Source organism: Grammomys surdaster, unplaced genomic scaffold, assembly GCF_004785775.1.
Source record: "Grammomys surdaster isolate TR1022 unplaced genomic scaffold, NIH_TR_1.0 186, whole genome shotgun sequence".
Lineage (NCBI taxonomy): Eukaryota > Metazoa > Chordata > Mammalia > Rodentia > Muridae > Grammomys > Grammomys surdaster.
Genome location: NW_021604631.1, coordinates 5252900 through 5270203, shown reverse-complemented (window position 1 = coordinate 5270203; position 17304 = coordinate 5252900). Strand labels below are relative to the sequence as shown.

The window sequence follows — 17304 nt, the reverse complement described above, 5'->3', positions numbered from 1 at the left end:
AGGACCCCAGGAGCATTCCAAGTTTTAATAAGAAAACAGTTCTTGCTGGACTTGCCATTAATCGTAGGACTTGGGAGACAGAGGCAAGTGGATTTCTGTGAATTCCAAGCCAGGTTGGTCTATGTAGTGAGTTCCTGGACAGCCATGACTATGTAGAAAGACCCTATCTCCAAACAACAAAAACGAACAACAAACAGAACAAAAAGCAGTTCTTGCTATTATTGTAGCACATTCTCTAAATCCCAGCACCTCAGAGGCAGAGGCAGGTGGATCTCTTGAGTATAGGACTAGCCTGTTCTACATAGCAAGGTCCTGGCTAGCTAAGGCAATATAGTAAAACACTCCTTAGTAACAAGTATAGTAATATTTCTGCAAGTTGACCCTAAAGGCCTAAGTTTAATATTGTCTTTTCCTTCTTTCCTTTCTCCCTCCCTGCCTTTCTCAATGTAGCCTTGGCTGTGTTGGAACTGTAGACCAGGCTAGCCTCAAACTTGCAGAGATCTACCTGCCTCTGCCTTCCAAGTGCTGGGACTAAAGACATTTACAATCTCACCTGGCTTGATATTATCATTTTCAAATAAATTATTAAATGTTTATCTCTGTGTCCTTTTGAATTTTTTCTAGAGATATGAAGACTATGGGATGACTCCCCCATCGGGCCCATTGCCAAGGTAAGGTTTCAAGAAGAAATCCCATCATGGCTTTCTCATGGAGGCTATTGTTTTTTTTATTTTATAGACTCAGTTTTCAGTTAATTTGAGCACCTAGCAAATTAGCTTGTGAATTTTCTTGATTTTACCAGAAGAAGAGGGAAAATATTGGAGTTTGGGAGATTACTCAGTGGTAAAAATGCTTACTGCCCAAGTATTAGGGCTTGAGCAGGCACGATGGCTCTGTGGATAAAGATGCTTGCCCCAAAGCCTGGCTACCTGATTTTAGTCCCAGAAAGCAACAAAGTAGAAGGAAGAGAACTGACTCCAGCAAGCTGCCCTCTGATCTCCTCATGTGTGCCATGGCTCATGTGTTCACACATAGTTCTCACACGCGAGCATGCGCACACACACACACACACGTGCACACATGTGCGTACATACACATGCGTGCATACACACATACACACGAGCACGTGATATTAGAATTTAAGTTCTACTACCACGTGAGAGATGGGGGACAAGAACCAAGAAAGGATGAATTAGACAAAAGAGGACTTTGTGAAAATGGAAACATTAAAGCCCACTTTTACTCATGTAAAACAAAGGTAGAAAGACTCTGAAACTAAATATTCACAAACATCCAGCAATATATAAAAAAGAGATATTACAACAAATTTGGATTGATTCTAGCAACATGAGGGTGATTTAGCATGTTAAGAACCAAGCTGTGTAATGTACTCCTTCAAAGCACACAAAGGAAAAGCCATTTCAGTAGATACAACATGTGACAAAAGTCAACATCCATTCATGGCAAGAGTCTTAGCACACAAAACAGGGGAGCTTCTCTGTTCCGTGAAGTATTCTGCCAATGAGCTCTGAGCTTGCTCAGTAGACTTGCTGAGTAGAAGTCACCCTTGAATTGAAAATATTTTATGAGCAAGAAGTTACTATTAGATTACATAATGAAAAAAATATTGAAAAATATATCAAAAACACATTGAAAAATCAGGTAGTGTTGGGGCTACAGAGATGGCTAACAGTTAAGAATTCTTATAAAGAATCAGGAATCAGTTCCCAGCACCCACATGGTGGCTGAAGACCCTCTGTGACTCCAGTTTCAGGGATTCAGTGTCCTTTTCTGGCCTCACAGGGCACCAGGCTTACACATAACACACACACACACACACACACACACACACACACACACACACACTCACTCACAGAGGCAAAAAGTCATATACATGAAATTAAATCTAAACAGAGAAAATTTTTAATTGGATAGTAACAGACCTGTCTAGGAAGAAGAATTCCGTCTTGCCTATTCAAGTGAAAATTATGTATTTGTTAAGTTTTACCTCCTGCAATTGTGAACTTGACAGTGTCCTCATCCCTACAGGCTTTTCTGGATGAGCTCGATGGCTTTTCTTACTGTTAAGTGTGCCTGCATCTGTACACTCTATAATTTGCATTTTCCAAAGGACAACGTCACCAGACAGAGAAGTGGGTTTTAATGGAGTAGAGAATAGAAACCCCTTCAGAGTCCTGTGTCACACTCCACCTCTAGTTTCAGTGTGGTATCAGTGTGCGAAATGATGATCTGAGTATTTCCTAAAAAGATCTTAGCATCCCCCCTACAAGACCACACTCTGTGTGGCCAGAACCTTCTAGAGTAACACGTCAGCTGACTAAATATAAGATGCATGAAAAACTGCTGTTTGGGGGGATTTATTTTTTACTTTAAAAATGATTTATTTATTTTTATTTTATGTGCATTGGTGTTTACTTGTATGTATGTCTATGTGAGGGTGCCGGATCTCCTGTAAGTAGAGTTACAGACAGGTACAAGCTGACATGTGGGTGCTGAGAATTGAACCCAGGTCTTCTGGAAGAGGACCCAGTGCTCTTAACCACCAAGCCATCTCTTTACCCCACTTAGGTTTATTTTTGTTTGTTTGTTTGTTTGTTTTTAAATGAAGTGTGCAGGATGTCTCCAATTTTGTTAAAATGACTGCAGAACCTGGAAAAGCTATTGCTGCTGTTGCTGCGTGTCACACTGCTGTCACTGGTCTTTAAAAGACAAAGCAGGCTCTATTCTTAGTGACCTGGGCTCACTTTGTAGACAAGGCTGGCCTCAAAACTCACAGAGATCCACCTGCCTCTGCCTCCCAGGTGCTGGGATTAAAGGTGTGAGCTACCACAGTTCCACAGTTGGCCTCTTACTGGTCTTTTATGTATGACCAGTAATAAAAATCTATATATTAGTAATATATATATTACTGTATATATACTATATTTGCATCTATATAACTTGAAGTTTTGGAAACTTTAGCTGTGCTGTCAACTTTGAAAAGAAAATAACCCCAGTCTACCATGCTGACTTAACATTGTACAAAAATCATCATTCATATTGGTCTAAAAAGTTAGACGTATGTTCTCCACTTTGTACAGGGGTAATATGCTGTATTAAATATGTAAGGTGAGATAAGGCTCTAAGGACTTGAACACAGAAACTAACAGCGTGTTCTCTAGATAAAGCTGTGTGAGAATCTAGATGTCCTCTGTGGGGGGCATTTGAACCAGATCTAAGGTACTACTCACTAATTTGGAGGTGACTGAAGATGATAGTTTACTTCATGAGGACTGATATGCTAGCATGAATAGGTTAGTAGGTTTTGTTTTTGTTTTTTTTTTTCGAGACAGGGTTTCTCTGTATAGCCCAGGCTGTCCTGGAACTCACTCTGTAGACCAGGCTGGCCTCGAACTCAGAAATCCGCCTGCCTCTGCCTCCCAAGTGCTGGGATTACAGGTGTGCGCCACCACTGCCCGGCTAGATTAGTAGCTTGAATAGATGTTTATAATAAGTGTTTTGAAGTGGTCTTAGTTTTAACATATAATAGTATTAGTTAATATTAAAGGATAGAGTCCACATAAACAAAAGGTCTTACACGCCCTCGAGAGTGTTTTATTCTAAGTTTAAAGGGCTTCAGAACTTTAAAAGTTTGAGGACACTTCCTTAGACTGGCTTTCAGTCTAGCTGGACAAGGGAGCTTGTCTGTAGAGGTTTCCTTTAGAAAACAAAGTCCCTCAAGTATATATCCAGCAACTCATGTCTGGGTTGCATCTTTCTGGGGTCTAAAATGGGTACCCAGACTGAAAAGCAAGGCTCTGGTCACATGCCTCTCCTTTCCTCTCCTTTCCTCTCCCCTCCCCTCCCCTCCCGTCTCCTCCCCTCTCCTCCTTCTCCTCCCCTCCCTCCTCCTCTCTCCTCCTCCCTCTTCCTCCTCTCTCTTTTCTTCTCATGGCAGTCTTTCAGACTTAGCACTGAGGTAGGGCCCTGAACAAGCAGGAAGGTTGTGCTCCTTAGGCAGCCAGAGACTATCCTATATCCCTGGAAAGAAGATGATTACTTGAAGCTGTTTTAATCGCTGTAGAGGGTAGTCGCCTAATACAATCCCAGAGCCAGGGTAAGGGGTTTGATGTGTGCTGTGCTCTCCCAGCAGACCTAGCTTTGGCCCAGGGTTGCTGCCGTCTTCAGAGTTGGTCCCCCCTGAACTCCCACAACCACAGTCATCAACTGATGCTCCGTATGCTGCCCGAGGGATCTACTCAGAAGAGATGCCGTCAGTGGCCCGGCCTCGGCCTGTTGGGGGCACCACAGGTGGGTACGGTGATGGAGCTTGTATTTCTGGGTGGTAGGACACTTGCTTTAGTAGTCAGGGAGATGGGTCAGCAGGTAAAGACACTTGCTGCCAAGCTAGTATAGCTGATCCACTAGCTTCCGACTCGCTCCCTTGTCTTTCCCTTCCATCTCACCTTAAGCTGGGATTACAGATGTGTGCTGCCCCATCTGGCTTTTTAAATAGATTCTGGGACTCAAACTCAAGTGGTCAGGCTTTCATGCCAAGGGCCTTTACCCACTGGATCTTTTCTTATGGTTAGTTCTGCTGGTTAGGCCACCAGAGGTGGAACAGTGGAACAGCTCTGAGACCCTGTAGGGTTTCAGTAGGGGACACTGCTCTTTGGAGGACAAGCAGCGCCACCACAGCTGTACCTGGGTTCACTATGGCATCTGTGGGTGTTGCTCCAGCAGTTTACCCAAGCTTCAGACTCTCTTCATGACTGGAGCTCATGAAGAGCTCGTGCTCTGAGATCTGTTTGTGAGTGCTGTCCTGTGTTTCCAGTGCATCCGTGTTGCTTGAGATCATGAGGCCTTGCCAGGCTCATCCTGTTTCTTGTATATTTTGCAAAGTCACCTTGGTGTGTTTTATGGCTTAAGCCCCTTCATTCTGTTGGGTACCCTCCTACCCCCAATGACTTCCTCTCCCTCCTCTATGAAGCCCAGAGCTTCTTTCTGCAGAATATATACTTCTTTGATGCCATCAAGAAAGTAGTTTATGTGAATTCCAAATTTCAGTGATTGGTAAATATCTTAGTCAAAGTTCTGTTGCTATGAACAGACGCCATGACCAAGGCAACTCTTATAAAGGAAAACATTTCATTGGGGCTGGCTTACAGAGGTTTAGTCCATGATCACCATGGTGGGAAGCATGGCAGCATGCAGGCAGACATGGTGCTGGAGGGGTAGCTGAGAGTTCTACATCTGGATCCACAGGCAGCAGGAAGAGAGAGACACTGGGCCTGGCTTGAGCATTTGAAACCCCAAATCCCAACCCAGTGTCACACTTCCTCCAACAAGGCCATACCTCCTAAGGGACCACTCTTTGGTAACCAAGCATACAGATGTATGACCCTGGGAGCAGGGGGAGAGGCTATTCCTATTCAAACCACCACACTAGATATTTTTTTCCATCATGTTATTCTAGGAAATTCTTGTATTTTTTTATGGTCTGTCATCCACAGAACAATGTATCCTGATGTTCTGTGGACTTTCTCATACATTCCAAGTCCTATTCTTTGCCTGGAACCTCAGTCTTCCTGTGTCACATGTATATTTGGGCCTTGCTGCACTGCACACATGCTAACCAAATTCAGATGCATTAATTTCTATTAAAAAAAAAAACTCAGCCAGGCGGTGGTGGCACATGCCTTTAAACCCAGTACTTGGGAGGCAGAGACAGGTAGATTTCTGAGTTTGAGGCCAGCCTAGTCTACAGAGTGAGTTCCAGGACAGACAGGGCTACACAGAGAAACCCTGTCTTGAAAAACCAAAAAAAAAAAAAAAAAAACCTCCATAGAAATGCCCCAACCCCTACCCTTGCCACTCTACAGTGGGCAGGTGAGCTGACCATGAGGTCATGAAAGTCAGAGAGCTGGCCCTGCCCCTCGCTAGTTGCAGCACTTAGGAGAGTGGAACCTAGACAACACAGTAGAGGTGACCCTAGTGACAGGTGCAGGTGAGCCAATCTGAGGGTGTCAGCATGGGAGAGCTACTAGCTCTGCCCTTCCTGTGCTGTGGGGTAGCATGGGCAAGGGAGAGATGTGCCCCCACCCCACACCAGCCTCTTCCTGCCTGCAGTAGGTGGGTGAGCTCATCCTGAGGTCATGGGAGCAGGAGAGCTGGCCCTGGTTTTGCTGGCTGAAGCATTGAGTGAGCTAGCCAGGATAGTGATGGAAAAAACACCCTGGTGGTCAGGATCCAGGAAAGCTGGCAGGCTGACTAACTTAGCTACCACCCAGGCCCAGATCCAGGGCTGTGACTTGGCCCACCCCAACATCTATTCCAGTTATGATCTTCTGGAACATGAAAGGTCCAGTCCTGCAGCTTTTGATCTGGAGGATCTCCATGACACAGGGAAACAACAAAGTATTCTAGAGAAATCTCCACGAGGATCTGGTGTAGATAATACGGCAGAAGCCAAAGGCCTCGAAACAGACCAATGACTCATTGCAATAAACATTTGCAAGTAAAGATGTGTGGACAAAAGTGTATCCTGTGACACACTACAGCTTCCAGGACAAGAATTTTTTCTATTTATCTATCTTATTTTTTCTTCTTTTGCAGGGGAGGTTGCAAGGGCAGAGGGTGGATTCAAGGGGGGTGGGGAGATGGTAGGATTGGGCTATATATGTGAAATTCAAAAAAAAGCATCAATAAAAAGTTAAAAAAGGAAAAAAGAAACTCCCATAAACATAGAAGTTGTATATGTCAAATATTCAAGAACAATCTGCCTTCCAATAATTTCTAACAAGAGATGATATTATGTAAAATGCTTTTAATGGGAAATGTTACTCTCAGAAGAATTTTAAAAAGATTTTTAAAAAGTTTTAATTTTATGTATCTGGGATTTTGTCTGTGTAAGTCAGTCTGTGCACATATGTGGAGTGACTGGGGAGGCCAGAAGAGGGTGTTGGATATGTTGAACCTGTAGTTACAAAGAATTGTGAGCCATCTTGTGGGTGCTGAGATCTAAACACAGGTCCTCTACAAGAGAGCTTAAGTGCTCTTAACTGATGAGCCATATCCAGCTGCTAGAAATACTTTTTAATTATAAAATGTCACAAATGTGGGGCTGGGTATGTAGCTCGGTTGATAAAGTACCTCCCTGACATATAGAAGGCCCAGGATTCATTCCTTGGTGCTGCGTAAACCATGTACGTGCCTACAAGCCCAGCATAAGGAAGTAGGGGTAGAGGGACCAGTTCACAATTATTCTTAACTGAATAATGAATTCAAGACTGGCCTGGGCTATACAACACTGTCTTAACAACAACAAATTATCAAATGTGTGTTTTTAGAAATTACCAGAAGCTGGCTATAGTGTTTTACACCTTTAATCCTAGCCCTTGGGAGGCAGAAGCAGGCAAGTGAGTCTGAGGTCAGCCTAGTTTCCATAGTGAGTTCCAGGACAGCCAGAGGTACATAGGAAGACCTTGTCTCTAAAGATAAACAAAAGAAAAATAGGGGGAAAATCTCTGTAAGATACTATGATAAAAAGCTCATAATAGAAGATCGATCATAAAAATTGACAAGTGAGGAACCTTCAGAAGGCATGAGAACAGGAAGAAGGAGTTCACAGATGTGTAGAGATGCGTGTGTGTGAGCATATGTGTGTATATGTATACATGTGTGTATATGTATGTGTAGGCATGTGTTTATGTGCAGGCATGTGTACATGCGTGCAAGTTCATGCATGCATATATGTGTGTGTTTATCATATGATAAAAGAAGTGAAAATAGCCTAGTTTCAAAAATAAGAAATATAGATTAAATTAACAGGACACATGACACAACCATGAAATTGTCTTCATAGAAATGAGATAATTAAATTTACATTCAGTTTTTTTTCACTTGGTTCTGAGCTCCTAAGTTGTTTGGAGCATTTAACAAGATGGCGAGTGTAACGTGCCCCCAACAGCGCCCCCCCAACAGTACTTGGTGCATCACCCATCCTCAGTCCATATCCACTTCACTGTTAGTGTTGTCATTGGATTCTGACTGTTGGTGGCCATTTATTGTTCTCACTGCTGACTAAAGCAACTCAAGGAAGGAAGGCTTTGCTTTGGCTCACAGTCTGAGGGTACCAGTCCATCTTGGTGGGGGGTAGGGTAGGGGGAGAGTGTGGAGCAGCTGGTACACACTTAGGAAGCAGAATCATAATAGTGTAAAGCTTTTGAGATCAGTGTGCAAGTGGAACTCATGGGCCTTTGGTTTGGTAAAAATATTTTTTCTTGGAATACACAGTCTCTGTTCCCAAATCCAAAATACCGAGGGGAAACCAATGTGGCGTCAACATGCTAAGCACACCATTATTCAGAATAGGAAGAAAAAATGGGAAACTACCTCCTTAGATATCGAGTGAGTAAGTGGCAAAGCTATTTATTGTTATTTAATTACCTAATTAATTAGAGACAAGGTTCCTTTGTGTAACCCTGGCTCTCTGGGAACTATCTCTGTAGACCAGGCTTGCCCCGACCTCACAGGGATCTGCCTGCCTCTACCCCATGAGTGCTGGATTAAAGCTGTGTGCCTCATTTTTTGTATCCATTCCTCTGTTGAAGGACATCTGGGTTCTTTCCAGCTTCTGACTATTATAAATAAGGCTGCTATGAACATAGTGGAACATGTGTCCTTGTTATATGTTAGAGCATCTTCTGGCCCAGGAGTGGTATAGCTAGGTCCTCAGGTACTGCTATATCCAATTTTCTGAGGAACCACCAGACTGATTTCTAAAGTGGTTGCACCATCTTGCAGTCCCACCAACAATGGAGGAGTATTCCTCTTTCTCCATACCCTTGCCAGCATCTACTATCACCTGAGTTTTTGATCTTAGCTATTCTGACTGGTGTGAGGTGGAATCTCAGGGTTGTTTTGATTTGTATTTCCCTGATGACTAAGGATGCTGAACATTTCTGTAGGTGCTTCTCAGCCTTTCAAGTTTCCTCAGTTGAGAATTCTTTGTTAAGCTCTATACCCCATTTTTTAATAGTGTTATTTGGTTCTCTGGAGTCTGTTTTCTTGAGTTCTTTGTATATATTGGATATTAGCCCTCTATCAGATGGAGGATTGGTAAAGAACAATGGAGTATTACTCAGCTATTAAAAACAATGAATTCAAGAAATTCTTAGGTAAATGGATGGAACTAGAAAATATCCTGAGTGAGGTAACCCAATCACAAAAGAACACATGTGGTATTCACTCACTGATTATTGGATATTAGCCCAGAAGCTTGAAATACCCAAGATTCAACTCACAGACTATATTAAGCTCATGAAGAAGGAAGATGACGGGGGGGGGGGGTGCTTCGGTCTTTCTTAGAAGGAGTAACAAAATACTCAAGGGAGCAAATATGGAGACAAAGTGAGGGGCAGAAACTGAAGGAGAGGCCATCTAGAGACCGTTCCACCTGGGTATCCATCCCATGTGCAGTCACCAAAGGTAGACACTGATGTGGATGTCAGGAAGTGCATGCTGACAGGAGCCTGATATAGCTGTCTCCTTAGAGGTCTGAGAGAGTCTGACATATTCAGAGGCAGATGCTCACAGCTAACCTTTGAACTAGTTGATCACGGGGTTCCTAATGGAGGAGTTAGAATAAAGAGTGTAGGAGCTGAAAGGATTTGCAGCCCCATGAGGAGAGCAACAACACCAACCAACCAGAGCTCCCGGGGTCTAAATCACCAGCCTGGGAGCACATAGGGAGGGACCCATGGCTCTAGCTGTATATGTAGGGGAGGATAGCCCTGTTGGGCGTAGGTGGGAGAGGAGATCCTTGGTCCCATGAAGGCTGGATGTCGTGTGCAGGGGAATTCAAGGGTGGGGAAGTGGGAGTTGGGGGGTAGATAGGGGCACATTTGCAGAGAAACAGGAAGGTCGATGGGATAGGGGGTTTCTGGGTGGGGCCAGGGGGAAAATGGGGTAAGAGGATAACATCTGAACTGTAAATAAAATATCCAATAAAAAAAAGCTGTGTGCCTCCACCGCCGTGTGCAGCTATTTTAAACAGAGACCAAGAAAGGCTTGAAGTGATTTAAGATTCTACATGTTTGGTGTTTGATCCACCTCGTACCTTCTGTTCCTTGAAATAGCCCTCTGAGGTGACTGGGACTCTGAGGAACTGATGTCCAGTAGGGACAGGAGCCAGAGCCTGGAGGACACACGGCTTGTCAGTGGCTGGGGATCTGCCAGGCTCTGAGTCAGCTAAAGCCTCCATTGTTCTGTTAAGAGATCAAAGCAGGATTCAGAGTCAGGCCTACAGTATGATTTCAGCCCTGGTGGTTTAACACAAAAGCTGTGCTTTAATCCATTCTTGGGCTACATCTGCAACCCTTCAAAAGATGAGCTCGGCCTGTGTCTGTGGGATAGATAGTACTGATGTCGGTCGGTGATTTTCATGCTGCCGGGTCTGTCCAGTTATAGATCAGGAAGCTTGTGTGCCCTGGCTGAGGCCCACACTTTCTTTTCCTGACCCTCAGTTATTGCTGTATGTCCAGATATAACCACTAAAGACTTCTTTTAAAGTGTCGTCTATTAGTTAAGGGTACCTGGACGTCGTGGGATGCAGGCTGAAATGGGGAGGCCGTATCAAGGACCCTCAGAGAGCTTCTGTGCTACGGAGAGATTGGATGATCCTGGCAGTGTTTAGAATCATTTCACAAGGCTCAGAGAGCATGTTTGAGGCGCTGGGATGTAGCTCACTAGTAGAGCACCAGCCTAACAGATATAAGATCTGGGCTCAGTCCTTAGCACCACCAAAAAAATAAAATAGAGACCCTTTATTTTCTTCCTTGATTACAGTGTCGAGTATTTCCATGTGCCAGATGCCGACAAAAGAGAAGGACACAAACACTCAGCTTTCGGAGCCACACCCAAGCTAATGTCTGGGTGTAGAGACTTAGCCCCAGAAAGATGCTGGCTTTGCCTTCACTGCTGCTTGCCTAAGCTAGTGGGCGGGGTTACTTAGTTGTGGCTGCTATGGAAACAGCATTCTGAATTTAAATAATTTTATCACCTGCTTTGTGTGTGTGTGTGTGTGTGTGTGTGTGTGTGTGTGTGTGTGTGATTTTTCAAGACAGGGTTTCTCTGTGTATCTCTGGCTGTCCTGGAACTCACTCTGTATACCAGGCTGGCCTCGAACTCAGAAATCCGCCTGCCTCTGCCTCCCAAGTGCTGGGATTAAGGGTATGCGCCACCACTGCCCGGCTATCACCTGATTTTAAAGAAAAAAACACATCATATATTCAGGTCCTTGAGCATCTCAGAACTATAAGCAGGAAGGTACCAGGCCTTGGTTTCTTCATGGTTTACCGGCTTCTTTATAGCCTTAAAACATTTTTCCCTTTCAAGGCACCTTCTGTGATCCCTGATCCCAGGCATCTGATGATGGGAAGTTAGGAGCCTTGCATCAGCATCACGTTGAGAGGGAATCAACGCAGCTCTCTTGCCTGCTTTCCTAGGAAACGCCACTTCTGAGGATGTTCAACATCAGCACAGATTGCACGCATGCTCAGAGGAGCCCGTGGTCAGACCTGGAGGTGTGGTCAGACCTGGAGGCGTCGTCCTAGGCAGCCTCCCTGTGTATGTCCTGCAGATGCTGACCAGGTCTCTGCTGTGTGTTCCTTTCAGGCTCCCAGATCCAGCATCTGACACAGGTGGGAATTGCAAGCAGAATTGGGGCCCAACCAGTAGAAATTCCTGCCGGCAGAGGCAGCCAGTATGGGGGACCAGGCTGGACTGTATACGGGGAGGAGGAAGCAGGACGAAGAGAAGCCGTGAGTATCTGGGGATTGGGTGGGGAGCTAGAACTCACACACAACCACTCCATGTTGTTGCTTCTGCTTTGACACTCTTTAAAAGCTATGCTAAACACAACTTGCAGCCCCCACTCCTCTTGCTTTGGCTTGGTTGTGCTTGCAGTTTGGTAAACTCCCCTCCACTTTTGGAATGACTGTGGTTCTTACTGAGGCAGGTTTTAGACGTGGATCTGAATAAAATCCAGACTACTTCTAAGGTGTGACCACTGTAGCTGTCAGGACCTTACTTTTTCTGTATCCTCACTGGCTGGCTAATGACACTTCTATCTGGACCATCACCTGGGAATGGTTTAGTGATAAGTACACGACTTGGGACGTTTCAAGGCATCCATTGTCCACTGGGTTTCTAGTTACTTAGCATGAGCACCGTTAATCTCTGCGAGGACTTTTATTTTGTGAAGAATTTTATGTGGCTGGAGAGACCGTTCAGTGGTTAAGAGCCCTTGCTGTTCAATCATGAGGACCAGCATTTGAATCTCAGAACCCTTGTCCAATGGCTCGGAAATACCAGTAACTCCAGCTCTGATGGATCTGATGCCCCCTACTGGCCGTAGTGGGAGCTCACCTACACACATACATGCATTCACACAGGTGTACACACACACACACACACACACACACACACACACACACACACACACAAAAGTAAATAGATTTTAAGCCGGGCGGTGGTGGCGCACGCCTTTAATCCCAGCACTTGGGAGGCAGAGGCAGGCGGATTTCTGAGTTTGAGGCCAGCCTGGTCTACAGAGTGAGTTCCAGGACATCCAGGGCTATACACAGAAACCCTGTCTCGAAAAATTGAAAAAAAAAAAAAAGAAAGAAAAAAAAAGGATTGTTTGCTAGACTTATAATCTCAGGTGCTTATAGTGTAATGACAGTTTTCTATTGCTAATGTGCTCAGCTTCGTCTCGTGAAGCATTGTAGGTTTTCTGCTGGATTTGGCAGTGATCACTGGGAAGAATTTCCTCCACTGTGTGGGGAAGGGAAATGTAGAAACAGTCGGCTCTCGGAGGCCGTGTTTGCCTCGAATTTAGAACGCTGACTTAGTGTACCGACCTACACACTGATTTAGTCATCGCCTATAATTTAGTGCACCGACCTGCGATTTAGCACACTGAATTGCACACACTGGTTTAGTTTACTGACCTGAGATCTTTTTTTTTGGTACTACCAAAAAAAAAAAAAAAAAGAAAGAAAGAAAGAAAAAGAAAAGAAAAAAATTACCGAAATGTAATCATTCTTGCCAGAACAATGCCAAATCAATTTATAGCCTGCCAATTTCAGAAGAACTAATGTCTTCTAGTAAAAATAGCCTCGTTTCCCAAAAGGCACTAAAAGGTGCATGATAGAAAACAGTTGGATAGGGTGGATTGAGGCTGGGTGTGGAGGGACATGCCTGTGATCCCAGCAGCTGGGAAGAGAAGGGAATGACCGGTTGTAAGGATAAGGTCCTTGGCCTTGGCCTCTGAGTCCCAGTGTGTTCCCTGGGCACTAGAACGGACACTCGGGTTCTTATCTTGCCCTTTGCTGGTGCTCTCTTAGCTGCCCTAACTCAGGGTTATCGTGGGTGCTCCCCTAACTTATCCTCTCCAGCTCCCAGATCTCTCTGTTCTGCCACGAACCAGAAGCCCTGCAGCAGCTCCGTGCTGCTCCCACTCACTCTACAGCCCACACACAGGGATTCGGGTGACAGGGACCACGCTGGAGAGCTGAGGGAGTGGGTGGAAGGCGGTATCCCCAGTGTTAATTACCTTTTTTCTGTTGTTCTCACATGGGAAGTGTAATAACGTTTACCATGTCTTTCAGACCCACATGCTCGGACATCAAGAGTATTCTTCTCCACCGCTGTTTCAGGTGCCAAGGACTTCGGGCAGAGAGCCCTCAGCCCCTCCCGGGAACCTCGCCCACCGAGGGCTGCAGGGCCCTGGGCTGGGTTACCCCACCAGCTCCACAGAGGACCTCCAGCCCGGCCACTCCTCCGCCTCCCTCATCAAAGCGATCCGAGAGGAGCTCCTGCGGCTCTCTCAGAAACAGGGCTCAGTACAGAACTTCCACAGCTGATCAGCCGCCCTTGCAGGTTTGCCAAGTATCTGCTTCCTGTGGAAGCAAGACCAAAAGGAAATCAACTGAGTGGGTGTTTGTAAGAGTCGGAAGCAGCATCGCCGGGCAAGCTGCCCGAGAAAGGGAACAAGTTGCAATGTTAGAAGATGCCATAAAGTCACATGGACAACTCATGGTACTTTTACTAGGTTGGCAATTTGATGACCACTTGGGTTCAGTCAAAATGTGTGTACTTCGGGCCAAAAGCGCCAGCACTTACACACACACACACACACACACACACACACACACACACAGAGAGAGAGAGAGAGAGAGAGAGAGAGAGAGAGAGAGAGAGAGAGAGAACCAAAACACAAACCTAAGCTAACAAAATGTAAGTTAGCCTCCTCTTTCAAAGGCAGATTAAACCCTGTAGGTGGATAGGGACACAGGGGCAGCATTTCCCTGGGAATCTGACTGGTACACACAATACACCCACTACTCTGTTTCCTGAGAAGAGAGATCTCAAGACATTTTAGTAACAGCTTGAGCCCTCTTTTCCTCCGTAGGAACTTATGTTAATAGTGATATTAACAACAAGACATACTGAGACTGTTTGGTAGTCTAAAGGAGCTACCAGTGAGAACCTGATGATAGATTGTGGAGTCTGGTGATTTCAAACAAAGCCATCGCCTGCGTTCTTTCTCCTTCTGGTGCTACAGCTCCGAGGGCCTTCACCTTTCTGTCTGAAATACAACTGTGGCTTTTGCAGTAGAAGAATATGTTGGTGGTTTCGTTGTGTTCTGGGGTCTGGGGAGAGAAAAAGAAAAAGCTGCACTTGGGAGGGGGAAGTTTCATATTTATTTGGTTATTCAAAATACATATCAGAGTTTAGGTTTCCAGTCTTAGTTGTATTTGCTGTTTATTTGTTGGGCTCACCCAGCTCTAACTCCATAGCAGAGAATCTCGGTGAGGTCCATCCTACAGAATGAGGCTGGTGGCGTGTCTTAACCCAGGTCCTCGTACTTCACTGATGGTTTGCTCACAGATTATGTTTGAATGTCTTACGGAAGCAGACATTATTTTCAGTGATTCTTAGGACCACTTGATTGTTATGAATGCCCATGGTAGTCAGGTCTCCTGAGTTCTGGACTGGAATGGAGCTGTTTCTGTCAGCCTCTGTAATGACTGAAGAAATACAGGGTTTTGAAACCACGAAGGAAATGAGAGTTTCCCCCATTTCTGATTTTATTTCTTTGTCTGAAGTCTGTCTTATTCACTTTGGGCCAGAGAGTGCGCTTCTGATGTCACATTTCTCAGCCTCTGACATTACTGTATCCTGGTGCCTGGAAGAAACTCTGGGAAACTGCACACTGAACAGGGAGTTGCAACATGAACCTCTTCATCAGATGAATGAATACTTTTGATTGAATAACAACGGGGTAGAGTTTGTGGGGCTCAGCCTAATCAAACCTGTGTATCTGCAAGTTTCAAGAAAATGGAGAAAGCTAGAACAAGCCCCCAGACTGGCTCCAGAATTGTTTCTGCCCTTCTCAGTCAGTCTTGGGACACAAGTACACCTGTCCCTGGAAACTGGCACAGCCAGTGTTTATATGCACACTCCAGATGAGGAGGCATACAGGAGAGGACCCACTGTTCTTTGTCAGGTGGCCTGCAGGAACTCTGCAGAGGACGGAAGAGGAGACCTCTGTCCTGGGCTTATTTATTAATCTTGCTTTAATACGTTCTCTTCCCAAGCTGGAAGATTCTCTTTTCAGTCATTCTAACCAAGTCTCAAATATCCAGGCAGAGTTTTAGCATGACATCGTGTGATAAATTCAAACCAATACACAGAATAAATGGCCCTTTTTCACCCCATGTCATGAATGTTTTTGGACATAGAGCATCCTAAAATTGACCACTTCCTTTGTACAATACCAAAATGAGTCTCAGTGTCAGAGGATGTGACAAAAACAGCAATTTTGATGCCTTTGAAATTATAGAGGGATTCTACCTGTATTTTTACTCTTAGAACAGATACACCTTTAAACGGGTGTCACAACCAAAGGTGGAGTACAGTTTGGCGTGCAGGCTCCATGGGAGCTCTAGTGCTCAGTTGTTGGTTATTTAAAGCACACTCAGTTTGCACTCATTTCCCCTAAACAACTGGCACAGCAGGGTTGCCATGCTTAAACTCCTGTGGGATACGCCAAATCCAGCAAGCACCCATCCAGTCTTTCATCCAGTGTGCTCCCCTAAAGAAGTTTGTCCTCAACATGTATAAATTATTAAAGCACTCCAAAATGAAAGTTAATTAATGTCTGTCCTTTTCTTCTAATTTTAGAGGTTCTCTTGAGAAACACCAACTGCCAATCTGAGTCAGCATTTTAGGACACAATGCTCAGAGAAGTGCTTTTCCCGCCATCTCCTTTGTTGCTAATTCCATGTGTCCGATTCCTTCTGTATGTCATTCTTGTTATTAACGAGACTATATCCTCCCCTGCCCTGACACCTCATAGGATCTCTGCTTCTAAAAATCAGGTGTGATCCTACTTGAAAACAAGCCTTGAGGAGGGAGCTTCAGTCACTATGAACATGTGAGAGGTTATCTGTGTGGGTGCTCTGCCTTGGGTGATATGCTGTGATCTGCCAGTGTCTGGGTTCACCGTAGGGAATCAGAACAAAACACAAAGCCCAGTGTGACTCCTCCTGCTATTTTGTCTCACACTTACCACTGCTCTGTCAGCTTCAAAGGTTGCCTGTAAAGTATTGGTTTTGCTCTCAACTTTCTGGCACTAGATAAGTCAACAGATAGGAGTCCTGTCTTCCAGGAGATTTTAGGATCTAAGCTGGATAGCACAGACAGGTATAAAAGACGGAAGCTATAGATAAGCAAGGTGGCTTAGATACCCATAAAAATGCAAAAGGCAGAAGCCATTCTGATGTTACTCAAGCCAGTGATGATACGACAACGGATAAGCCTCACAGTTGTCCTGGGAAAGGGTTTAGTCAAGTGAACTCGATCCTAAGAAGAAGTAGTCGTCTTGGGAGGAAACCTGTGTGGTAGCAAAGCAAGCAAATGTCCAGGCTGGTGAAGCTCTGCCTAGCAAGAGCCCTGGTGTGGGGAAAAGGAGGTCAGAGTACCACCAACTGCCGATGTCTGCTCTAGAGTAAGTCAGTGGTGCTGAGCCGGGCCTTGCAGAGCTTAGCTTACAGCAGAGCTTGATCCTCCGTGGTCTTCAGCAGGTTGTGGATGAGTGACATCCGGCTTCATTATCTACGCCTTCATTTTTTCCTCCAGGTTTTATTTCATTTCATAGTGTGTTGATTTTGATGGCATGTGACTTTTAAGCAGGAAGATTTTGCCAAGCAGAATTTTTGAAGGCATGAGGCCAGT

At 44.9% G+C, this 17304-nt stretch overlaps 1 protein-coding gene across 1 annotated transcript in view; it reads left to right on the top strand.

Annotated features, from left to right (window-relative positions):
- Positions 1–13928, top strand: part of Kiaa1549 (KIAA1549 ortholog) — a 133821-nt gene extending 119893 nt beyond the window's left edge. The window contains exons 17-20 of the mRNA XM_028768439.1: positions 625–671; positions 4151–4311; positions 11677–11822; positions 13674–13928. Coding sequence (XP_028624272.1) covers positions 625–671; positions 4151–4311; positions 11677–11822; positions 13674–13928 — 609 coding nt within the window. The remainder of the gene's footprint in view (positions 1–624; positions 672–4150; positions 4312–11676; positions 11823–13673) is intronic.
- The last annotated feature ends 3376 nt before the right edge of the window (positions 13929–17304 follow it).